This window comes from Mesocricetus auratus, unplaced genomic scaffold (genome assembly GCF_017639785.1).
Source record: "Mesocricetus auratus isolate SY011 unplaced genomic scaffold, BCM_Maur_2.0 Super-Scaffold_100040, whole genome shotgun sequence".
NCBI classification, from domain to species: domain Eukaryota; kingdom Metazoa; phylum Chordata; class Mammalia; order Rodentia; family Cricetidae; genus Mesocricetus; species Mesocricetus auratus.
In genome coordinates, this window is record NW_024429217.1 from 6,397,814 (window position 1) to 6,423,707 (window position 25,894).

General features: G+C 43.9%; 1 protein-coding gene across 2 annotated transcripts in view; it reads right to left on the minus strand.

The window, feature by feature from the left end:
- Nucleotides 1-493: 493 nt before the first annotated feature.
- Nucleotides 494-25,894, minus strand: part of Arhgap42 (Rho GTPase activating protein 42) — a 226,544-nt gene continuing 201,143 nt past the window's right edge. For both annotated transcript variants that reach the window (XM_005077326.4, XM_021231343.2), the window contains exons 13-24: nucleotides 22,353-22,415; nucleotides 21,213-21,287; nucleotides 20,412-20,496; nucleotides 18,920-18,978; nucleotides 15,993-16,098; nucleotides 14,186-14,345; nucleotides 12,884-13,028; nucleotides 11,277-11,660; nucleotides 10,770-10,926; nucleotides 8,677-8,739; nucleotides 3,910-3,989; nucleotides 494-3,450 (exon numbers count right to left, since the gene is read on the minus strand). In XM_005077326.4, coding sequence (XP_005077383.1) covers nucleotides 3,362-3,450; nucleotides 3,910-3,989; nucleotides 8,677-8,739; nucleotides 10,770-10,926; nucleotides 11,277-11,660; nucleotides 12,884-13,028; nucleotides 14,186-14,345; nucleotides 15,993-16,098; nucleotides 18,920-18,978; nucleotides 20,412-20,496; nucleotides 21,213-21,287; nucleotides 22,353-22,415 — 1,466 coding nt within the window. In that variant the 3' untranslated portion in view covers nucleotides 494-3,361. The remainder of the gene's footprint in view (nucleotides 3,451-3,909; nucleotides 3,990-8,676; nucleotides 8,740-10,769; nucleotides 10,927-11,276; nucleotides 11,661-12,883; nucleotides 13,029-14,185; nucleotides 14,346-15,992; nucleotides 16,099-18,919; nucleotides 18,979-20,411; nucleotides 20,497-21,212; nucleotides 21,288-22,352; nucleotides 22,416-25,894) is intronic.

Consider the following 25,894-nt stretch of genomic DNA (forward strand, 5'->3'; position numbering starts at 1 on the left):
TCACTGCATATTTTAGGACATCTCGAATGACATAGGTGTCTCATTAATACACAATATTACAAAATGGGACTTAGGTCCCACGAAGTTTAGATAAAATGTTTTCAGATTTTCCTGAGTCGACATCTGATGGCTTTTCTAACAGCCTCTGTGACACACAAATATCACCAGGTCAGCAACAGGGGACATTCACTGAAACACAGAGAGATTTTGTCTCTTCCTGACATGGCAGGTATCAGCAGGTGGCCATGCATGTAAGGTTAACTACTGAAGAGAAAAATGGAGGAGATCTCACGTATTTTTATCTTCACTATCTGTGGCCTGGATAGTTGTGAATTATGGGCAATCTAAAGCATATTTGTCATTTCTTTAATCCCTGAAGAGTAAGTCAGCAAAGAGGCTACTGGTGGATGTTTCTCTCATGTTTGTAGCAAAGCAAAGCAAGCAAGCCAAAATGCATAGCGACAACGCTTCTTCACACTACACAGACACTGCAGAGATATAAAGATTACTTTACTTTTCAGATACTGACACACAATACATTAGGAAATTGTTCAGTTGAATGACTATTGTGTATGAGCTAAACTTAGTGGAATGATGGCATAGCCAAAGAGTCACCTGTTAAATACATCTTTGCTTCAAATGCACAAAACACCCACGGGGATTACATCGGACCCTTGATGCCATCCTCACACTGAGTAAACGGTATGCAGTGACCTGGGTGCCTGTCATTTCACATAGGCTTCAGAGTGAGGATACAGCAGTTCTAACATGTCCCACTCACTGTCTCTGAATGGTAAGGCTCTTCATTGCTTCGACGGCATCACAGTTTTGGGCATGACTCTTCCACGGCTGGCAATGCTCCCCCACACAGCAAACCTTCTGTGGGCTTCAGAGCACACATCTTGACCTTTGCAGTGCTCCTGCAAGCTTCATTTGTGAGATACCTACTTCACGGGGAAAGCATCTAGCCTTGCTCCAACAGACCATTATGCTTTCCTTACATAGGTAATTAATACGACAAACAAAAATCTAAAAGATTAAAACCTCAGGCACACGTGCAACATGAACCAGCATGTTTGTGTCTTGTTTCAGGGAAGAAACCTCAACAAAGCAGAGGAACACAGAGCAGGTCTCACCATCAGAAAGGAGAACTGGATATCATACCCATGTCCTACAAAGAAATAGCTCGAAGCCCTCAACTGGGAGGCAGGAATGCTCTGGTCTGTTAAAATAAAGTTGAGGTTGAGATTGCTTAGCGCAGCAGCAGCAGAGGAAGACATTGGTTCTTGCTGTCATGTTGGTCTTTAAAGCAAATCAGCTTCCTTTCAGATTTCCTGATCTAGCATGATGCAAGGGGGTGAAGACAAAGGTCCTATAGACTAGGCAACTGAGACATTATAGAGGTTACCTTCTGTCCCCCCCCCCCAAGGTCATCAGACACAGAAATGACCGAGGAGTTCGGCAATGCCTCACTGCCATGCACAGGGACTAACACAGGGAGGAAAGAGAAAGAGCCAAATTTTCATCAGAGTTTCCCGCTACATTGTAATTCTTATGAGCTGTTTTCCGTTAATTGCCTTCAGTTCAATGACGTTATTTCTGGATCTGCCTATTATTATTGGTTAATTCTAATTCATTGTCTTATTTCATTTAACAGCATAAATGCAATGAGGCACAGTGTTGTGTATATGCAATGTGGAATGAATTGAGATTACAGGCTATGACATGTATAAATAGCTTCACACACCATTAGACATCTGAGTGTCTATGAACTAGGAAAAACACTGAAGGAATCAGTTAGATACCAAGGCCAAGTTAGATACCAGTTTGGAGAGACAACTTTTAGACTATGGAGAATACAGGGTCTCTGCCATTGTAGATACTCCTAGGAGTTATATGTTGAAATTGTTGAAATAGATTATGATAGAAGAAATGGCTGATATATAACCTTTTGCTGATGACCTATATCTGGAAAGTAAATACCTCTTTGCTCTATGAGTTCTATAATTGGGTGGAACTCATAGGAAAGGCTATAAACTGAATGCCATCAAAGAAAACCTCTATAAATTTCATTCCTGCTAATGACTGTAGGATGCTTTCAAACTGTGTGGCCTGGGGCTGGAGAGATTGCTGCTCTTCCAGAGGACAAGAGTTCGAGTCACAGCACCCATGTAGTGACCAAGAACCACCTGTAACTCTAGTTCAAAGTTATCTGACTCCCTGTTCTGACCTTCATGGGTAAAAGTCATTTATGTAAAACAGATACACGTGAAGAAAATATTCATATAAATAAATAAATTTAAAAAAAATTCAAACTCTGTGGCCTAAGAAACCAGTACTTTGGTGTTTGTTTTCTGTTTCAACTAAATAAAGGCTTAAAAGGCACAGCTTCCCAATTCAAATTTCCAAACAACGTCCTTATCGTTTGTATACTACCAACTCAGAGACCGCAACTTCCTCATCATTAAAATACCCGAAGACTTCAGTCCTGCAGGTGGGATGGTTGTACGCTACACTTCACCTTTACAGTTTGCCCAGAACTGTCGCTGCCCTGTTATGATGCTGCTGAGGAAGCAGAAGATGCTCATGTTATTGATTTATTAGCATGTGTGTCTGTGCTTCACAAGTCAAATCTAGTCTATCACAAAATGATTTATACCCAGGCTTTACAGACACCCTTGGCGGATCTTTGCTCGGAACTCGCAGAAGCCATCTAGCATTCAGGATGGATTGCTTATGGTGGAATCAGTGTTTGACTTAACTTGACTTTCTTTACAGACTTCACATACATTATTGCTCTCAAATATCATCTTAAAAAAACAAATATAATATACTTATGATAAAACAACGACTGATTTTCTTGAAATGTTTAGGACCAGCAAAACGACCACATATAAAAACAGTATATTTTTAAGAAACAAAAAATAATAAATGAACAATTTAAATTACACATTTAAAGTAATGATTTCAAGGTTCCCCAGAGACTACCAGGCAATACAGAACAGATCTCAACACGGTACAGCAGATTTCTGACTTCCGGATTTGTGGGATGCGGAACTGAGCTCAGTATCTGGGATTCTGCAGAGAACAGACACTGACAAAAATCACTTCTTATCAAAAAAAATTAAAAAGCAAGATTATTTTCACTGTAAGAAAGCAGCCAAAAAGGAATGGCTGCGGTGTAAATATCTGTGTTTCTCTTTTCCTCAGTGGGGGCTGCATAGTCTGCTGGTGAAGAATGTTAGACAAACAGATGGTTTTCCTTTAGTGGCTGGTCCCCCATATCTGTGTCAGATAAAATCAAAGCGCTTCTTATGTGTTACCATGGATACCATGAAGATACTGCCATCCACTAATACTATTAGAGGAAGACAACATAGTTTTCAGGGACTAGTCCTGTTCTGCCGTCATACGTCGCCTTCAGCCATCCTGGTTCCACAGACGGGTGCACTGGTCAAAGGAAGGAACAAATCAACGTGACCCAGGTGAGACTAGCTTCAAGTGATTACCGCAAACTAACAGCCACCCAAGAGTCTACGGGCACAGCCCCTCTTAAGCTGGAAGCTCTTAGTACTCACACAATCAATTAGATAATCTGTATTTCTCTAAAACACCACCCCCTCCTCTATTTTTTTTTTTTTTGGAAAGGGTGTATTTGCCAGGCCAGCCTTGTAAGATTCATTATGTAGCTATGGCTGTCCTCTAACGGGCAGTCCCCGTGCCCTGACAGTCAGGAGTGTGCTACCATGGCTGGCTTGCTTATTTCTCTTTTGGATACAAGTGAGTAAATGCTCCTACGAGGGATGCTGGGGTCTAGAAAGCAGGGTGTATTCACTCATACCAAAGATTTGGGTTTGGAATCTGATGCTGCCTGCCCCCTCACCCTATGTAAAGGACATATGTACTCACCATTGGAAAAGATCGCCCCCTGGGGGAAGGACAGTTCATGGCTATGCTCTGCTTTGCAGGAGTACATGGCTTTGGCTTGGCTGCAAGATCAAGGCAGTTTATAAAAATAACACTCAATTCAAGTGTAGCCAAAACTATTCTTACTTAATGATACTTAGAATACAATACAAAGATGGACACAAATAGGCTGGCATGGGTGTGTTCTTCACAACTGTATGTGATCCTATTGTAACCAAACCAGACCTGTCCAACTCACTGACGCCCTCCTTGGAAACACTTCTTGTGTTTCTAGACAATACATCCCAAGGAGACAATACAATCCCCAATGAATAGTGTCGGCTGATTTTAAATATGCTGTGGTTTGTCAGAAATGAATAGGCTACTTTTGTGTTTTGTTTTTTCCCCACTTTAATTTTCAGGCTACCTCAGACCCAAGAGGTACGGTTAACTGTTGAGTAGGTGTGACGCTAGGTTAGCAGCTGAGGGTACCAAGGACAGTCAGCAACTGCCACCTCATTGTCTAGGCAGTGGGAGGCACAGATGGAGGCTTTGCAACCAGAGAGGCAGTCATGTCCCCCTTAAAAACAACAGCAGCAAACCCTATGCCTGGCACCGCGTGTTGCATACAGAGACTTTGGAGTCCTAATGGTAACCAGAATTTGGGGCTTTTGTATGAGGGCTGGTCTAGAAACAGTGGAGCCAGCGCTGACCAGGAAGGAAGTCACTAGGCAAGTCCCCACTCCTCTGCCACATTCAGTTATGTTCCAAAGACCTGCCACTTCCGGACTCCACCTACCATCTCTTCCCTCAGCACAGCGATGCCATTTCTGGGTTTATTGATTTGGTGGCTTCCTGCTCTGGTCGCCTGCCATCCCCTTATCAACAGGGCAACCCCGCACCCATCAGAAACCTAATGGCGATCTCGCCACCATGGCATTCTTCACAGCTTCAGGGACTGCTGGCCAGGCTTCCTCCTGACCACCCTTCATCGCTCTTTGCCCGATTCGTAAGTGGCACCATTTCCTCAAGACTGAGCCTTCTTCGCTCCACTCTGTAAGCTCTGCTGCAGACACCCTCCCCTTCACCTGTGTAGAAGCACTGACGTCTGCAAGTCTCTCTACTGCAGAGAACTCCGGGCTCTCTACTCCTGGTATCCATTTCCGGTAGTCTCACCTGTCCCCCAGGCTCCTTGTACTCTAAGTCTAAAAACGCGCCTGTCTCCTTTTATAAATACAAGCAGAATTTAGAAACAAAGCCACCTGGCGCTTGTCCTCAGGTGTTTGGCACCTTCTCCGCGCACCTCTCCCTCTCTGAGCACGTGTGCATCCAGATCACAGCCTGGAAAGGCCCTGCTGACAAGTGTCTGCCCCTCTGAGTGAATCCCGCCAGTCCCATTCAGAATGGCCAGCTATCCTCTCCCTTCTTCGGTCTCTGAAAAGCCACCCGAATGGTCCACGTGCATTCCTGAGTCATTACCGCCCTCTGCTCCACGGCAGCCAGAGCCCACGTGGTTCTTGGAGGCAAGGCTTTTGTTTGGCTCAAGAGTATCCACTGGTTAGATATCTCCTGCCTCTACCCATCTATTATCCTTCAATGCCTCTGGCAGGGTTCTCTGTGAAGTCCTTACAAGGCACACCAAACAGGTATGAGGGAAGTCAGGAAGAGGCCCTCGTGTGCAATTCAGTTTCAGTCAAGGCCACAAAAGGTCTCAGAGGAGCCTGGTGTGCTGAAGTTCAGGAACATATTCATTAGAAACGTATCCATCAGAATATCACGCATGGTTATGAGTTATAATTTCAATTACAACCACAACAATAACAGTTATTACTGAGGAAGAGAACACCTCTAATGCACCTGCCATATATTTCAAACACATTATTGTATGTACTCACAGCCTGTTTGGTAAATGCGGAATTAGGACCTTCATTTTAGATACGGAGTGTGGATTCCTGAAATGTGTGACTAAGGGGATTACAAATATTGGCCCAAAAGTTTGAGTGAAGGCCCCTGAGGATGATGTGTGGTCCACAGTGTACAGGGCTCACTGAAAACTAAGGATGCTGTGCGTGGATGTTGGGATTGGTTAACAAGGGAACCCAGAAGTCTCTGCTGAAGACTGTTAGAAGCTGATTTCTGCTTTAGAGTGTATAAAGTGTTTTAAATTCACAGGCTGTTTGCCAACCCTCTAGGTGTGTCTCTGTCATGGGGTAGCCTTCTCAATTCATTGACAGCTTGCTTGGCTAACTCTCCCAGGGTTGTCTTTATAATTACAGTTCCAGCCAGCTTCCATATCTGTAGGCCCCTCCTCAAACACAGATTCAACCACCAACCACGCTGAAGTATTCAGGAAAAAAATGCATCTGTCCTAAACACATTCAGATCTTTTTTTTTTTTTTTGGTCAGTATTTCCTAAATGACATAGATATAATATCTGTTTACACAGCATGTGTGCTCTAGGTGTTTTAAACAGTCTAGCAATAGCTACATCAAGGCAGACGTAAGTAGTTACTATGCAAATGACATGTATGGCATTTGAGAGGGTGAGCAGCTATGAGTTTTGTACACCGGAGGAAAGGTCTTACAATCAGTCTTTTAGTAGATACAGAAGGAGGCTTGTTGAGTGTTTCCTTAACAGGAAGACTGCTTAGCACCTCACGATAGAAGGGCTCCATCTAGTGGAGCAATTCGACCACACAGTGTTTCCCAACCTTCCTGAGGCCCTGACTCTTTAATACAGTTCCTCCGGCTGTGGTGACTCTCAGCTACAACATTATTTCATTGCAACTTCACAACTATAATTGCTGCTGCTCTGAGTCATAAATACCTAATATGCAGGATGGTCTTAGGAAACCCCTGTGAAAGGGTCATTTGGTCCACGGCTGGGTAGACAGGCAGAAGTGCAAGGCCACGCCTCACACACTGATGCCAGACGACAGCAGCAGTCTCAAAGACAGGAAGCTTGCTGGGCATGCCGGCTCAGCACCCTGTGCCTTCTCGGGGAGAAAGCTGGTGAAGATACCTGGACAGGTGTGCAGCAATCATCCCACTGAGACATCGCTGCGACTCCTCATCGGAAGTCAAAACAGCAACAAAAGACAAGTGTGCAAGCTATAGGTGAGACTTTGAACAAAATGTAAGGGCCTGAAGGTCACTGTTACCCGTAATGACTAGCATGTGCATACAACCATCCTGGCAGAAGGGACTCTAAGGGGAACTCTTTTGTGTCCCCCTTTGGTTATCAGACTACTGAAACAATGGTCCCCAAGGAACTGGAATTGCTCCAGGAGTCTCATGATGGGAGACAGAAAAAGCAGAAGCCTGTTACTCCCAGAGGGGGACCTTCTAATCCCGGAATGGGTTTCTCAAGGTTCTGACACCTTACCAGTCCGGCATGTAAGAAACCCAGTTATGATGGATTCCTTGATGGGGACTGCTTCATTATACATATCTCTGGCCTTCTCTTTAAACAAAAACTTTTGTCAGGACCCCAAGGATGGACATGTTGGGGGATGTCACCAGACTTACTTATTTGTTCCTTTTCCTAAATGTGGCCACATTAAATAAATCTCCTCTCTTTCCTTTTTACCAATCCCTGTCTCTTTAAATTAGCCTAAGAGAGGTAGACAGGCCTGCTTTATCTTATTAAAGCTCCCTGGGAAGGCTTTGACCTAACAGCTCTGATGATTTCCTAGGATTGAGATATGCTTAAGACAGGCTTGCGGGGAAAGTTCACACGCTTTTTTTTTATAGAAATGACAGAAAACAATAGAAAGCAACACGATAACCACCAAATGACATCAAGAACCTTTGGTTGAGTAGCTTTCAGAAGCTACACAGCAATAAACTGCCCATGACTCCTTTGCTTCATAGACTTAGTTATCCAGCTGTAGAAGCTCAAAAATGCCCCAGTGCAGCCGAAAGGACCAGGAGTGAGGCAGGTTTGCTCTGTGAGCCATTACATTTACATGCCTGCATTGAGTAACTCCTCTAAAAAGAAGGTAGGGAGACCAGCCATTTCCATGCAGTTCCGTTCAAATTAAAGTCTAAGGTCCAAGCAGATTAGAGGAACTGGGACAGCAGGGGCATAGAGGAACCTGAGAAGGAGGCACCAAGGAGCAGAGACCTGCAACCAAACCAAACCAAGTCCAGTCCAGAAGGAACAGAGGTTCCTGGGCGAGTAGCTCTGCAGTCCTACACTGCATTGTGCAGTATTTCTAGAACATTCTTCCAGAGAAGCAATAACTTTTAAGAGCCAAGAATATATTATTGACAGTTGTCCCCAGAATGACTATTATCAGAAGTGCATAAAGAGACAACTAATTAGGAGATTGGTTTAAAGTCCTCATCCTTTTGGAGGGGAGGGGCAGGGTGTCATGTATGTCAGGCTAGCCTCAATGCAGGCAAGGACACTGCTCAGCTTCTGATGCTCATGGCTTCACCTCCGGCACGCTAGGATTATAGGTGCACACTAGCTTATGTGGGGCTAGGGATCAAACCAGGGCCTGTGTATGCCAGGCAAGCATTCCATCAGCTGAGTTACATCCCAGCTACAGTTCTCTTCCAAGCATTTTAAAAGACAGGCACCATGGTAACAATCTGATACGATGCCATTTGCAGAGGTGTTCTTCCTAGCAAAGGTCACTGGTCATTGGCTTATTTCATTATCTGAGAAACTGAGGTAGAGGCTGCTACAAACTGTGTTATATCAATGCAAGGATACCCCTGCTGTTATATTTATTTATTGTGTTAAGGCTTTTGAAAACTTACCGTCCTGAAGAAACTGGCTTGAATGAACCAGCATTTTCAAATATTTGAGCCTTTGCTGCCACTCTGAAAAATGTTTTTAAAAGCACTGATTAATTTTAAAAGCAACACTTAAAGAGTCAGGATACTTCAATATTTTTAAATGAAGTCAATCGGGAAAGCCATCAGGTCCAATGGGATATCCAGGGTTATTGTGCAAATAAAGAAAGCCAGTCGGGGACTGTCCCCCAAACTGGAGCCGCAGTGGGGCTGCCGTTTTTGCTTTAATGTGACAGTTTTAGCGGCAGCCTGCCTGCAGCTCAAGCGAGACTACACTAGACCTTAGCTCCCTTCCTGCAGCTCTCACTGTCCTCTTCCTTTTACCTCAAACAGAGGTCACCTCAGAGAGAACAGTCTCTCGCCACCAGGCTCCCAGCAGGAAGCACATTACTGGCTCAATCAACACGATGGAGGAGGAGCTGATGCTGTCCTGAAAGCTCAGGGAGCTGAGATGATCGCTTCCTGTGTTTCCTATGGTGGACACTGTTGCTATAAGGCAAAGAGGAAAACCCCCGAGGATGTGTCATCTAAATGAACCTGCCAGTCTGCACCTTGCTTCTTCAGCCACAGAGTGTGTGTGCTGGGGGTGGGGGTGGGGGTGGGGCAATGTGAAACTGTTGGCTGCAGAATGGGGGCTACCCCAGTTAAAGAGTCCTTGGCAACCACAGTATTTCTTAAATTCTCCAAAAAAAAAAAAACTAAATTCCACCAATGAGCTCCTCTAGACTTGGTTTTAAAAATAGCGTGCTTTTTACATCATTATAGTTGAGCAATTAAATTAATATTTAATTTATCTTTTGTGTGCATGGGGAAGTCACAGGACAGCTTCCGTGAGCTGGTTCTCGCCTTCCGCCACGTGGGTCCGGGTCTGGAATGGAACTCAGGTCCTCGGGCTTGGTGGCAATCACCACATCATTAGCCCCAACCTTTAGAACTCTTCACAGAGCCCCAACAGACAATCGCGAGGACCCTGCCTTCCCTTCCCCCCCAAAAAAAACCAACAACCAGAAGGCAGAAGGTCTTCTGTCCTGTAAAGGACAGAGGGATAATCTCTCAACTCCTCTGACCGTCCATCTAAACTTTAGTTTCCTTTAATGCCTTTGGCTGAACAGCAAGCAGACCAACTGGCAAACAGATTCATCTAGCTGGACTTCTGTAAGGAATGCTGGGCACACTGTGCAACTAAAGGTGTAGAAAGACCGTAATGGGCAGAAGGATCTGCAATCCCATTCCTGAGGAGTTGGGCTTAGGAAGTAAGTAAAATACCTTACTGAACTTTCAACACAGGAAAATGTCAGGAACACCCTTAGATGACAGATGGGTGTGGCACAGAGAACCAGGAGGTCAGGGGACCCAGGGCTCTAAAATGTTCTAGACATGTGTTTTGGTCTCTCAAGAGGGGTTTGCTCATACCGCAGGTGAGACCCTTAGAAGAGTCCACACATGTGAAGATATCTAGTGAGAGCTCACACACACTGGGAAACGTTCAGCAACTGCCAGGGGCAGGAGAGAGAGCAGGGGAAGAGGAGCTTCCTGCCTGGGCTTTGATCCCTTGTTCCTCCAGGCTCCTTGCATCCCTCTGCACCCTTTTCTGCTCCCAGTTACACAGTGGCGTCCTATGAGCTTTCTGCTTCTGCTCATTGTTTTGATGAGAAGTACTCTCTTCCCATTGCCTTTTGCCATCCTGGCTGTCTCTAACCTTGTCCCCATCAGAGAAGCACAAGGCGGAGGGGACAGAAAGCCCTCACATGTAGGGGCAGCCATATTGGGAGAGCTGGATGGTTGCTTTAATGGGAAGGTCCCTAGCTCCAAAGGCCATAACCACACTATGATGCTTCTATTTTCCCATCCTACATTAAGTCACGGCTAAGCGGTAACCCAGGGGCTGATAATAGCCTGAGCCTACAGTAACTCTCACATTCTTTATTGAAATGGACCCAGTTCTACAGAAGCTAAAGGGGGAGCCATTTAATTACAGGACCTTCAAATTCTTTTAGGACAGATTCAATCCCTCCATATCGTTAGGAGACAGTGAATACCAACTCATTCCTACTCACACTGAGCCTGGCCGCTGGTAGCCATTGCTGGAGGCGGTGTCGAGCCTTAACCTCCTGCACATTTTTGGAGGCAGCTCTGGGTTCGGTGTGGCTTTGGGCGACTCTTTGGAGCCTATGGAACTTAAGCTTTGGACAGATCCGCTGTGGCTCTTGTTTCCTAGAGAGAACATGCAAGGTGCTATTAGTCAAAATAACTCACAGTACCATGTATACCAAAGGCAGCATTTTCCTCCAGGAGATGGGAAGAAGACAGAGAATGTTCTTTGGGAACAGCGACCCATCACTCAGGGAGATCAAATTCGACAGCAATTACAAAACATCACCCACAAAGACAGAGAGATTCAGGGGGATAATGTCACAGCACACAGAAGTTTTGAACCCGAGCTCAAGTACAAAGTAGACAAACTTCACTGGTTTCCCCCATTAACCTTGTCCCCATCAGTCACCCCGAGTGACCAGCCAGCAACACTGGGGAATGCTGGCAGGATGGGCTGCAGGCCTCCTCACCTTCAGCCACAGAGATGGATCTGAGAGAGGAGGAGGCAGAGGTTCTTTTCAGTCCTGAGGGCCCATAGGGCCCTTTCTTGACTAGGTCTATGGGGGGAGAGGCATCCCCCGGGCTGGTAACCGAGGCCACGCTCTGGCAATCTGACTCCACATCTGTCTTGGTTGCATCTTCTCGAGAACTGGACTCTGGGCTCGTTGTCCACAGACCGAGGCTCTTCTGCCCGTTGGAAGACGATGGGGATGCCATCCAGGGAATACCGCCCGACTTCTCCCTGGGCTGGCAAGAGGTCGACTTTGTGGTGCTGTTTTGTTCAGAGGAGTGGGAAGAGAGCGACTCTATGCTGCCCATGGGTGTGCTGTCTGGGCTGCTGCTGTAGGAGTCACCTGAGAAGAGACAGACGAGGGAGACAGTGGTTACGGTCGGTAACATGAAACGGCACAGCCCTGCTGCTCTCAATCCGCCATGCCTTCCACAGAGTCATGGGCCTTGACCTGCCAGGGCCGACTATCCTCAGTACTGGAGGAAGGTGTTAAAGCTTGCCTTCGGTGACGGGGAATTCGATTCACACATTCTACAGGATGATTTTTTTACACAGCCCTGCGAACTATGCACTCTTACAGAGTATTCATGGACTAACTTGAAGTTGGACAAAAATTGCCTGTGACACAGAACTCAGAAGTAAGAGAAATAGGCTCCCTTCATGAATATCTATGTATGTATGTATGCATGTATGTATGTATGTATATATAAGGAGGAGACATACTTCTATTAGAGATGTGTTCTTGCCATCCTTTATTTTTCGGATCTCAGGGGGCTCTGAGTCACTGTACCAGGTCTGCTCAAAGGCACAAGTTGCTGGCAGCTCTGGGAAGAAGGCTTTTATTTGTTTGTTTTGTTTCATTTTCCTACTATGACTGTCGTAACACAAGAAACTGGCTGTTGGACTGGGGTGTAACTCAAGGGGAGAGCGTGTTTCTGACCTGCACGACAACCTGAAATCTCACTAGAGCTTGAAAACACACCTAAGACAAATTTTACTAGGCCATTTTCTATTAAATATGGACCGTGGGGAAGCACTGGGAGCCCGGTGGAAAAAGGTAAAAGGAGAACAGCCACAGCCTAACGTTTGTCGTGGGCTCACGCTGTGATCAACCCCAGCTAGAAGCCTGCTCAGAATAAGGAGCTTGTGGTTTCACGTGTGCTGTCGGTTTCCTTATTTCCTTCCTTTCTTTGGGACGCTCTGACATTCAAGGGCTGATTCTTCAACAGCATAATGCGAAACAAAAGCCAGAAAATGGCTTTTCAATGAGACACCCTCCAGCTCTCTTGCCGGTCACTCTGACAACAGGACAAAATCTGCCACAAGTAGCACCCGGTGTCCTTAACCACAGTCCCAGGAAAAGGGCAAGGAGCAAACTACTTCTTCCTTTGTGGCAACATGAATATGCTTGTCTAAGGAGCCTTCCCACAAGGCCGGCAGGGACTATAAGATGGGTGTTGGGGAAAGAGCGCCCACAAACACATCTGCTAATTCCTAATGACCAAAGAAGTGAGGGGTCAGATTAAACAGAACAAGAGAGGCTCTCCTACAATGGGGCAAACTTACTGTCAGGCTCCGCCAGGCATGGCGTGTACCTCCCTCTGGGCTTCCGAGAGCCTGTGGACAGGCAGATGGCACGGGTCCTTCGGGATCCAGACCGAGACTGAGGCTGAGGAAGAGGAATGTTTGGGTCTGGGGCGGTATGAAAAATCTACAGGAAGAGAGATGGACTGGGGTCAGTAAAGAGTGAAAGCCTCTTGTGCGTCCACATGATAGAAGGTTCAATGGCTATGAGAAGAATCCCTAGGCGTGCAGGAGACGCTACCTGAGCTAATCGCTGCATTCTTTTGCATCTACTGAATAAACCCTCTTCTCTGGATTTTCATCTTTGCTGTTCCCCAAAGTGAAAGTGAAGTCTGGTGACTTTAAGAAACCTGTCAACTGTGAGCAAATGTCTCTACCCAGAAACTCTGTTTCTTCATACAGCAGTGTTCCTTTCCGCTTTCATCTCAGGGAAGCCCAACCCACGGGGAAGCTTGGTTCTATGTGACTTCCAGGAGAGCAGCTCCTTGCAATTCTGGGGCAGGTTCTTGGATGCTGAGGGCACTGGGCTGTCACGGAGATGGGGATAGCCGTAGGAAGTGGAATTAGCACAGCCTTCAGATGCTACTACATATGAAGGGACTGTGAGCTTGCAATCTTATGCAGTGACTGAGGACATCATTGTGTGGTCACTAGGAAAGGACTTTAGGGAGAAATATGGGGTCACTTTCTCAGAAGTACCAGATCAGGCATAGTGGGCTAACTTGGCTTCCACAACATCCCATAGTTACTCCAATAACTTAAGCTTTTAAGGAAGACCTTTTATAGGAGGACCTCACAATTCAAGACTCTACTTTCTACCTATCACTGACCTGCATTTTGAGACAGACTCTTGCATGTAGCCCAAATTCAAGACCTTGATTCTGATTCTCAAGGGCTGGGATTGTCAAGTGTGTATTACCACATCTGACCTTGTTTCTTTTCTGTTATTTGGAATACCGGAATTACTACACAAATAAGAGTCCAATTCCAGAGGGCTAAAGAGAAAAGGCTAAGTCACATTTAAACACAAGCAATGCAGAAGTGCCTTTTGAATTCAAGCAGAAAGCTGAGTAGCAGCCAGGAAAGAAGGAAACTTCAGAAATTCAGGGTTGGAGAAGAGTCAGGCTACTCATTGGACTTGAAACACTGAATACATAGGTGACAACAAGAATCCAAGAAGCCTTTTATGAAGCTGACAAGATGGGCATTTTACAGGAACCTCAGATCACAAAGTAAAGCTCATAGACAACACAAGGAAGTTGGTGGTGTGTGGACCTCAGCCACCTTTTCATAGTGCTCGATCAGGATTTCAACCACTATGTTCTGAAACTTGATGTTCATCATGGCGGCCACAGTTTCCTCCTGCGCTCTCATCAGGGTTGGGCCAAATATGACGCCGAGATTTGAGATTGTCATGAGATTCTGTTGGCTGTGCAATGACACTCTGAAAATGAAGAACATAAACTCTTAGTGCAAATTCTCAACATTAGGAATGTTCTTTTCTATCAAACTTGATGTGTAAAAAAATTACAAGCTATATATGCCACTAGAGGCCAGGTCCCCTGCTTGCCATTGCATATTCCTGATGGGTGTGAATAAAAACTGCATCAAAAAGGAAGAAAATTGTTCAGAAGATAAACAATAAATTATTGTATAGTACTGGTCACACTATTGTGTGGTAGAACTAAACCTATCTTCCCTCTTCTAATGTACGTTGGCACCTCTTCTCCCTAGGCTCAAAGCAGAGGGAAATGCTTAAGGGGATGGAAATAATTACCTTCATTTAATTATTATATATTATGTATAAATACATATCGAATCATCATGAGACACAATGTGCTATTTCTATCAATGTCAACTGAAGATTTAATAGGCGAGTGGCAAGATGGCTCAGAGGGCAACAAGTGTCCGTTAGGCAAACTTGATGATCTGAGTTTAATCCCTGGACCCCAAGGTGGATGCAGACAGTGGGTTCCTGGAAGTTGTCCTCTGACCTGACAGGTGCATTGAAGCATGCCCACACTATCCCCCTAACAGTGAAAATGCGTATTTTGAACACTTAAATAAAGAACGTAAGATGCTAACCCTGGGAAAATAAAACTAATAACTATAAAGGCTAAACTACTTAGGGAAATGATTCTTAGTTTTTTGTTTATTTGTTTGTTTTTCATGAATTATATGCAATGTCCATAGACAAACATTTAAATGTTTGGTATTTCTGTATTGTACTTCTTGTAGAACAGACTATTAAAGAGTAGGTGAGTGGACACTATATTCGGAGTCAAAGAAATTATTTTGGACCAGTTCTTAATCAGCTTCATACACAATTCCATGTTACTTGGAAATTCTGTTGCCTGAATGCAGAAGAATCCCTGCCTGATGGTACAAAACCCATTATCCCAGACGCTTAGGGAGCCAAAGCAAGCAAATGTGAGGGTTATACTTCACCACTGAATTCCACCGGCTCTGTATACTGAACTTTACACTACAGTAAGTCAGTCATGCCTATTACACAATCAAGAAGTCATCTATCTACCTATTTTCTTTCCGTTTCTTTCTATCTATCTATCATCTGTTAACCATCTATCACCTATTAATCATCTATCTATCATCTACTCAGCCATCGAACCACATACCTACTTACCTAATTCCTGTTGATCTATATTAAATTTAAAATACATGTGTGAACTAACACCAAAGTCAGAAGAAAATCTTTGAGAAAAAATGTGAGCCCCAAGGGGTAACCTGCACTGTCAGTGTGTATTGAGGAAACTCATTGGCCTTAGTAGTTTCCAGACTCACCACTGTAAAGAACTGAAAATATTATAAAACTTCATACATTCTAAGTTGACATAAATCATTTTATCACTAGTTTAACAGTCATAGAGGATACAATTTTCTGTATATTGGAAATATATGACACATAGACAACCATGTATCTTAAAAACAAACTACACACTGTTTTCTAATGTCACACAAGGCTTACAAGAGCAACCACGTAACACCATCGTGTACTTTAAAATGACATGAATGAGCTTATCTTAGCAAGACTTTCAAGTCATTAAATGAGCAACATGAGCCACACAATTACTTGAGCAGGTGTTTTATCAAGATGTCCAGCATCTCTCTGTTTTTCTCCGGCAATTTGTGCACCAGTGCATGGACGGCCTCCACCCTGTAGTTTTGGTCATCTGACTCTGTTATGTAAAAAGGGTTACAGATGTGATTGCATTCAAACCTGTAATGTAAGCACTTGTCAATGTGAACATCATACACATTTCTACCATTCATGCCTACAAGTGTTGTCAATGTGAACATCATACACATTTCTACCATTCATGCCTACAAGTGTTGTCAATGTGAACATCATACACATTTCTACCATTCATGCCTACAAGTGTTGTCAATGTGAACATCATACACATTTCTACCATTCATGCCTACAAGTGTTGCTTCACATGCTGTCATTAACCACGCCTTTTAGGTTAAGAAATGTTGAGTGAGCTTGTTGTCCATGGCTGTAAAGTCAGGAAGCAGCCAAACCAAATGCGTAATTTTTCAGCTTGTTCCTCATCAACAAACCATATCACTCTGACCTAGAGTCACCGACTGCTTGGGGTTGAGCAACCAGAGATAAGGTAAGACCTTCAGGGCTGTGATGCGCATGTGCAGAGACAAGGTAAGACCTTCAGGGCTGTGATGCGCATGTGCAGAGACAAGAGAAGCCCTTCGGGGCTGTGATGCGCATGTGCGTACACACATGTGTATATACACGGCAAATGTGGCTTGTAGATATTGGTGTAGACGCCTATCAGTGCAATTCACATTCCTCCATAGAAACATGCTGGAGATCTAACCCTGTGTGACCAGAGGAAACCAGCATTCCTCTTCTCGGTTCACAAAGGAGAACTTCAGCGTGGCCTTCCTGAAGTGCTGGCATTATGTAAACAGAAGACACTGAACTCGCTGTGACATTGGGAAATCTGAAATTTCAGACATCACCTCAGCAAATCCAGTCATGCTAGACTAAAGCTCGGGTGCAGCCTGCCCATAACATTTCAGAAGGAGCTGACATTCCCCATTGTCAGTGACAAGTCTGGGCACAAGGCCTTTGCAAACTCTTTACATTACACCATCTGTGTGGAGACACAGGCAAGAAGCCAGCTCTGGGATATTCTGAGGACAAAGCGGGTGGGATGGAGATTTCAAGGCTCTGATCTACCTGCTATATATGTGAAAATAAGATTTAGAACAAGGGCCAGGGTGAGCAGGAAAGGGGCCACAAGTTCAAGGCCAGGATAGACTACCACATTAGTTTGCTACAGTGTGAGACTCTGTCTCAAAAAAAAGCAAAACACCCATTTATCACCCCAGGCACCTCACCCAACAACCAAAGAAAGAGAAAAATATGAAGAGGAAAAATATCATTTTGCAGCTTCACAGTCCCTTGCTGCAGTGCAATCCCCTCCTCCAGTGAATCCTCCTAGGGTTCCAGTAACATTTCACATTTTCACTGAAATTCCTCAAAAGAAACTTGAAACTGATTGTCTAAATTCATTCAACAAGCCAACTCAACACTGAGTAAATCCTTGCCTGAGACAATGCTCAATAATGGTTTCCAAAGATGGAAATAAAGGAAACCTGCCACCAAGGGCTTGTATCATCACAGTTTTAGACATAGGCTCAAATGCCACTTGACACAAAGACAAATCTCTGGAGGTTTGTTGAACAACAACAAGCCATCTAGCTCATAGTCCTGGCTCTTGATGTACACTAATGCCTTGGACAAGTCATTTACCTACTCTAGGTCCTGACTGGCTCATCAACAAAATAAGACAATATTCTCTGAGTCTTATTCATTTTGCAAACATGTGGTCATATGAATACTATGCTATGAATGGATAGCATTTAGGATAAAACTTAGAAAGGCGTGATGTTACTATGTGGTCAGCCATGACTGCTGAATTAAAACCAAGTTACCCATGTTACCTGATGCTGTCATTGGAAGACAACACTTCTGGGGCATTTCAACCTCTGGAAGTATATGAAAGCAACTGGTTTTGTTTGTTTGTTTGTTTTTCTTGGACTGTGAAGAACGAATAATACTCTCCGATGAAAGTCACACCTCATACACTTCCAACAATGAAATGCTGAATCATTGTTACATGTGTAGGTCACTATAATTTACATTATGTTGATGCTGCCGAGCTGACACTCTGCTTACAACAGTTGTAAAGTATGTATTACTAACTTCTCAGGCCACATTCTTACAGTATTCCAGCCCTCTACACCTGAATTTCAAATTAAATCCACTAATATAACATTGAGGCAGCCAACAACACAAATGAAAGACACGAGTCTGTGATTATAACACGTAACTTCAGGGGGAAGGGAATTAGCAGAACAATTTCTACTGACTCATGATATTTGACCTTTTTTTGGGGGGGTTAGAAATATAGCATGTAAGTGTGAATACTGACATAACTTGCTGCATACAATTGTAATTATGTTTATCATACAGTTGCTGTCATGGGACTGGAAAGATGATTCAGCGGTTCAGGGCACTTACTGTTCTTACAGAGGACCTGGGTTCAGTTCCCAGCATCCATATAAGAAAGCTCCCAACTACCCTCCAGACTTCAAAGGCATGCACATGATACACATAAATTCATAAAGGCATAACCCCATAAGTAAGTTTTCTGTCACAAGAAACTTGTTTAGTTGCTCAAATAAGAAGTTAGGATTCCTCACAACTTTTTCTAATTACATCAGGCTGCTACCTCAATAACAATGGGTTTGGGGAGGACTAGAGATGGCGGTCACAGTTTGCCTTATTAAAAGACAAAATATTTAGTGTACTGTGCAATTTTTGTTGAGTTGCAAACCACAGTGCAAGCTATTAAATATCATATTGGCAATATTTTTAGGCAGCAAGTGAAAGAAGGCCTTGGAGATTCAAACTCGCATATGTAAGCTGAAACAGCATCAGCCCCACGCCTTAGGTGCAAGCATACTCACTGACAGCAATGATGAAATCCTTGTGCAATTTGTAAGTCATCAGTGGTTCTGCAAGGCACCTAAGACAGAGAAACAGAGAGCATCTAGAGCTACAGAAACTTTTGTCTCCCTACATCCCCAGGTCTTCATTAACTATTCCATGGCTGTTTTCTGCCAATTAAAGGTGAAGCAATGACTAACCAAACAGTTGGCTGGTTAGGTAGTATGACAAGGTCCTGGCAGCGGGAAGCAGACAGTGTTAAAACGCAGACTGCAGCCATCTAATGGCCCGGAGCACGCCGGTCACCATGTGTGCACAGGGATGGTACATTGAGGATGAAGCAATACTTCAGAATACTCCTTTACACTGTGTGAAGATGTGTCTCTGTGAGTGGTTTAATGAAGCCGAATGGCCAATAGCGAGGTGGGAGAAGACAGATGGGATTTCCCAGGAGAGAGTGAGAGAAACCTAAGAAGCAAGGAAGGGATTTCTCCAGCAGACTTGGAAAAAGTCAGACATACAGAAATGGAGAAGAGGTTAAAAAAATAAAAGCCACATTGTAGAATGTAGATTAATATAAGCAGATTAATTTAAGTCATAAAAGCTAGTTTAGAACAAGTCTAAGTTAAGGTTAAAGCTTTCATAATTGATAAGGAATCTCTGTCATAATTTATGGGCTGGTGAAATTCTGACTGGAAAGTTTGTTACAAATGGCACTCCATGTTGGGCTACAGCTGAAGGGTTTACCTAATTAATCTTTATCAATAAAAACTCGGGAGTCCAATATCTGGGTAAGAACTTGATTGATTAGAGAAACAATGAGAAGCAACCAGTGACTTCCTTTCTCCTCCCTTGATCCAAAAGGGCAGAGAGAGAGATTCTTTCTAACCCTCACTCTACTCCTTCCTGTGTCTCTCTAAAACCCTATGACTAATTTTGGTGAGCTACTAGTTAGTTTCATCCTCTGATTGACAGTTTCAGGGGGGTAAGAGTGCAATCAAAATGTCCCACAATAGTAGAGCGCTTGTGTAGCATGTACAGCACCTTGAATGTGTCCCTAGTGCTACACAACCCAGCTAAGGTGGTGTACTCATGCAATCCCAGCACCCATGAAGTATAGACAGGCAGACAAGAAGTTCATGGCCATTCTCAACCAAGTAGTGAGCTGAAGGACAGGCAAGGCTATATGAAACTCTGCTGTTTCAAAAACAAAAACAAAACAAAAAAAACTCACTTCAATATATTTAAAAAACATACACAAAGCACCACATATATAAGGAAACAAAAAGACTAACTCTGGAGTCACAAAATATTGCAGCTTTTAAAGTTACTGTTGGAAAAAGCATGTGGGAGTTCCAGAATGAGCAGATGTCAGCAGTGTTGTGTCCCTTTAGGTGAAGGCTGAGACCTGAGGAGTGAAGGCCATGTGCAAGGATTCCATGCAACCGATGGTTTCTTCCCAAGAAAAGGAGAGCAGTCGCGGCCAGAAACCCGGTTCTAATCCCTCCTCACCTGAGGTAGTTTTTCAGCCCACTCGTTATAGTCTTATTGTCCCACAGCTCAATATCAATGTCCATATCAGGAGGGGATTTGGGAGCTGGAAAGAATAAAATTCGCAATGTTTAAACTACAATTCAAAATATTACCTGTGCCGTGATGAGAATGTGTACCACCTCGAGTTGGGTCAAAAGGAAGGCATTTGCATCTTAGAGCTCTATCAGAGCTCACTATAGGCAGGTGGCCTTTGTGATCTGGCTGGAAGCTCACTCTGTTTCTTGCCCTCAAAGGTGCCATGAAGCATTGCTATTCTCAAATCAATTTCTTCTAAAGGCTGACAGGACAGGGGCATGCTGCTAAGTGCTGGGCGTGGGCCATCATTAACTTGGTCCTTACATACCTGAAGAAGCAGGCAGTATTTATTGCCCTCATTTAAAAAGGAGCAAGCAGAGACACAGAGAAGGTAAGCAATTTCCAAGATGACAGACAGCTTTGAGGTAGTGGAGTTGGGGTTCCAAGGCAGGAAATGCTGCAGAACCGTCCAACTTCACAGTAATGCCACCTCCTCTGTTACAGTCAACACTGAAAACTGAATAAAGGGACTAATGGCTTAGCAGAGCGGGAAAATGTGGGTTCTCATGCCCAAGGTTTCGGCAGCACTCCCACATCCCCCCAAATCTTACAGAATTTAACTTTCAACACGATATAAGAATTAACAAAGGTAACGAACTGTCTATGTCTCAGAGAAACCTGTTTGTTGGATCACCTGTACAGATATCCCAAATCAATGGCACCCTTGTTTCATCTAAAACTTACAAAATGTGGTGTTCATCAGTTTCTGGACCTTGGAGTTCACACCTCCTATTCGGTACAGGCCTAAAATGGTGATGCCTGAGGGAAGAAGATCACAAGTGAGTATGACTTAAGGAACTTCTCAAGCACAGCATCTAAAAACCCCAGGCACATGCCCTCGAAGAATCTGACAGCTACTTATCCAAATTTGCTGAGAATTGTAGCCATGTCAAACCTGGGAATACCCCTCACCCTCGCACCACAGATTTCTCAGAGCAGGCCCTGAACATCTACTTAAAAGTCTTTTGAGATCTTCTCAGAGCTAAAGTCAATCTGCCTAATCACAACTCTGAATACAAAAATGCATCCAAGACAGAAGACCAGCATTTCTATTCCCAGTCAGACAGTCCTCTGCATTCAATGGTCCTACGCCATTTACATCTTTATTTCAAAGGCTGGGGAGCAGATTGAGAGACACCAAGGATTCTGGTTCACTCCTTGAAACTCGCAAATGCAGGGAAATTCTGAATGCAAGTTGAAAGAACTCGAAGCAGAACAGCATTTTTGCTTTAGCAGGAGTCGCAGAAAGTGAAAGTCTGCCAAGAATGGAACAGCCATTCAGATCGCAAAGGAAAAGAACATGAGGCCAATAGACGATGAGTAAAACCTTCCTAAGATCTTACGTCCAGTGTCTGAAAACCTGAAAGAGCTTGAAATGATAAACAGTAGTTTGCTCTTCAGCAAGAAGTGTAAGCGTAACGTATCTGAACGATCTATGAAAGAAATAGTTACAGTGGTTGAGAGCACTAGCTGCTCTTGCAGGGGCCAGGTTCGGTTCCCAGCACCCACAGAATGGCTCACAACCATCTGTAACTTCAGGGACTCTGATGTCCTCTTCTTGCCTCTTCAGGCACCAAGCACACGCACAGTCCGTACATGCAGGAACTCACATAAACACAGAAAATAAAATAAATAAATCTTTAAAAATAAAGAGTATAATCAGTTGAGATTATGGCTAGCTATATACTCACACAGTTTAAATTTATATCATTCTCAAATTTATTATTGTGTTCATGCCCAAAGCGCACTTTCCTTCCCAGGGAGAGGTTGGAGTTGGAGGAGTAAGACATGTGCGAGAGGTCACACACCCTTCTGCACACCCACCTCTTGATTCCACAGCTTGGATGCATTTTCTCACGAAGTTGAAGCCCGCTTCATTTAAGTACACTGCAAGCGAGAGACAGCCCATTAAGATCTGATGTGGGACCTGCCTTCCCCCTTCAGCTGGCTCTGCTCTGTGTCTTCAAGGACTTTACCCCTGGTTTATCAAATACCTTAGTACACCCACGGTCACTTCTTCAGGCTGCATGCTAGGAAGCACAGAACACTCTACGCTGTGTTGAGAGCCTCTGTTTTTCCTACAGGCAGCACCCCCACATCTGGGTAAATTCTTACGGTGAGTGGAAAGTGATAGTAAGACCTTTCATGTCGTCATTCTTCCCCGCGTGGCCATGACCACACCCTGAGTCTCTTAACATAGGGCACCAGAGCTGAAAACCCTGCTTCTCCTTACTGTGATGTCTGGTGCTCTGTTTTTAACTTAGTTGTCTGGATTCCAAGCCCAGTGTCCCTTTAAGTACATGCTGTACACTCAGAATAACCCAGACATGCTCTGTCCATGTGTCAGCAGCTCCCCTGTCCCCGGAGCTGGAGTAGAAATTAGTAAACGATTTTCATTCTCTGCTAGACTTTTTAAATCACCCTCGGTGCTGGTGAGATGCTTCAGTGTGTAAAGGCACTTGCTGCTGAACACTGTGACCTGAGTTTGATCCCTGAGACCCACAAGGACGAAGCAGAGTATCACACTGCAAGCTGTCCTCTGACTTCCCCACAAGGGCTATGGCACACATGCCCACCAACATACAGCCTCCTGCCCACTCACTCACCCACCCGATCAAAGGCTTAGTAAGTACATTTGCTTTAGCCTTTTAAGCTGTGGAGTTAAAACCAAATTAGATTAATTACATAAAGGAAGGCATTTTAAAAGGGCAAGTAACCACCCAGAGGAAACATTTGAGAAGTCTTTATATTATAATAAGTCTCATCATGTGGTAGGTATGCAAGTTTTCAGTATGCCAAAATACTAACAAATGAGAATAATTCGAACCAATAAAATTAAAACCTTCTTCCAATTCTAAAATGGCGGTTAATTTTAAAAGTTGGGTGCTTGAGTACATTGTTCAGCTTGTCAATAAAACTGGGCGGAAGAAAGAAAACATCTTCAAGTGTTTTCAATGAGACTGTCCTCTAATACACAGAACGAAGAGCATAGTGTCGGGTAAAAGAGAATTGCTTTTCCATATTCATTTTGAGTAAAATAAGCAATAGACAGGCTGTCTCTCAAAGGCAGACTGTTATAGTTGAAAACAATGCCCTGGTCTAGTCTAATACACTGAGAGCAGGTGCCTTGTGTAGAACAAAGTCTACAAGGTCAATCTCAGGCTCCTGAACTATGCCAAGGATCCTGCATTAGCTTTCTCCCCATGGGTTAATGCACGACTATTTATCAGTTCAGGGTGTGGAGAAAACAACCAGGAATTTGTTCATCGCTTTTGACTCTGGACGCTTTGCCTCTAAGAGCTGGTTTCATGGAGCTAAGATGATACCCAGCATTGACTGGAGTCGGGCAAACGCATAGGCTTTTCCGAGCTCTGGAATAACACGCTATGACCTGGAACATACCCACTGATTTCTGTGAATGAGACCCTTCACCTATAAAATGTGAGAAGAGGCACTCAGTAGCCACACCGTCCATCCTAGCAGTAAAGAGGCTGGGGGTAGAGGTTGCAGATTTTAGGGCCAGCGTGGGCTACACAGTCAGACCATGCTAGAGCAGAAACCAGCAGCAACAACAAAACAAAACAGGGACGAGAGAGCCCAGGGGAAGGTAAACAAAGGAACAAGACACTGCCCACCTCTTAAGTCAGTGCTATGAACAGACAAGAGAAGACCAGATCAGTTAAACTGGTTTACTACCAGGTAAGGAAGGTGAGGTTTACTCTTCCACACAAAAGTAGGTTACTAGGAGCTAAGGAGAGAGATGACTAGTTGCAGTGTTTGCCATGTCAGCATAACAACTGGAGTTCAGATCCACAGAGGAAAAAATACTGGTTGGGCCTTGTGGCTCACCTGTAATTGCAACTTCAGAACACGGCTAAGCTGGCCAGTGAGACTGGCCACACTAGTGAGCTCTGGATTTGACCAAGAGACCCTGACTCAGTGTGCAAAAGCAATGGAGGATGATTCCAGACATCAACCTCAGGCTCTCATTGGCATAAAAGTGCACCAGCATTCACACACAAAAACATCTAGACAGTTGTCCATACACCACACATAGATGAAAAGAGAAAAAAGAAGAAAACGTTTGTTACTTGGCATGGCTTATCTCTCTGTTCCCTCTTTTACAAGCAAGTGTGGTCATCTCTTCCTTATAGGACTGCTAACGAGTGAGTTAAAGGAACATTTGGAAAGTTACACATGGGGTTTTAAATAGTGTGGGGTGTTGACTCTGAACTAACATCTGCTGTTGACTGTACTGCACTGTAAATCACTATGGATGCATGCAATGTGTGTGTGTATGTATGTATGCATGCATGCATGTGTGCTTCATGGATCAGACCCTCTTTATTCTTTAGGGATGTCTGAAGCAACTATTGCTTGAAGAAAGGTCAACCAGTTGTGCCACTTTTTAAAAAGGCATATCATATTGTTTAGTAATAAAAAACAATTTGGTGCCGGAGCAATGGTTTTTCTCTTTGAGCAGACACAGCTCAAGCATACAATGATGAAGCTCCATTAACTCAGGAGGCTACTGAAAAGATAAGTTGGACATTAAGAAATGTCCCTATGTGTTTGTTATACTTCAGTAAATCACAGTGATCCAATGCAATGTGTCACTGAGTTGAACAGACCTGGATACTGTGGCTGCTCTTTACATATATTGACTGCCCAGTTCTTCACGAAGGAAGACAGTATTTCTTATCATCTTGAAGACTGGTTATGGTCATGTGATCAATGCTATCCAATGAGATGAAATGGAAGCGATCCTATGTCACTTCCCCAAAGACCAAGATCTAGGCTTACCATTTCCTCTTGCCACTGGCACAAGGCCAGCATGATACAAAAGGAGGCTACCCTGTGAACTCGAGTTTCAGAGTAGAAGCATGCCACTGAGAACCTGTGTAGACATGCACTATGAACCAGCAGTATCCTTTGCTCCTGCAAGCCTCTGGGATCTGAGGGCCAGCTGTCAGCACACGGTGTCCTGTCCAGATCTTCTTTAATTACATGTAATTTAAGCAATTTCTGCTGTGGCAACACAGACTCAAGAAAATAAAGTCAACTGAACAAAATTAGTATCCATAAAGAGAAAAATAAGCCTCTTTAGAATCATCTCTTGTTCACAAATGTCTATTCAACAGTGCTTCCGCTAGAAGTTGACATGATGTAAAATACAGTGACATTGATGCTCATGGAGCATCAATTTTTAGGAAATTCATGTGATGGAAAATGAGCAATTTTCTAAAGTCATGAGAGGGTTATTATGTTGCTTTCATTGGTGCTATGAAAAACTCAACTGAAGTGGTGTTGTTTTAGTAGCTGAGAAAGATAACCCCTTGCTCTTTAATTTCAGAAGAGGCATCCTT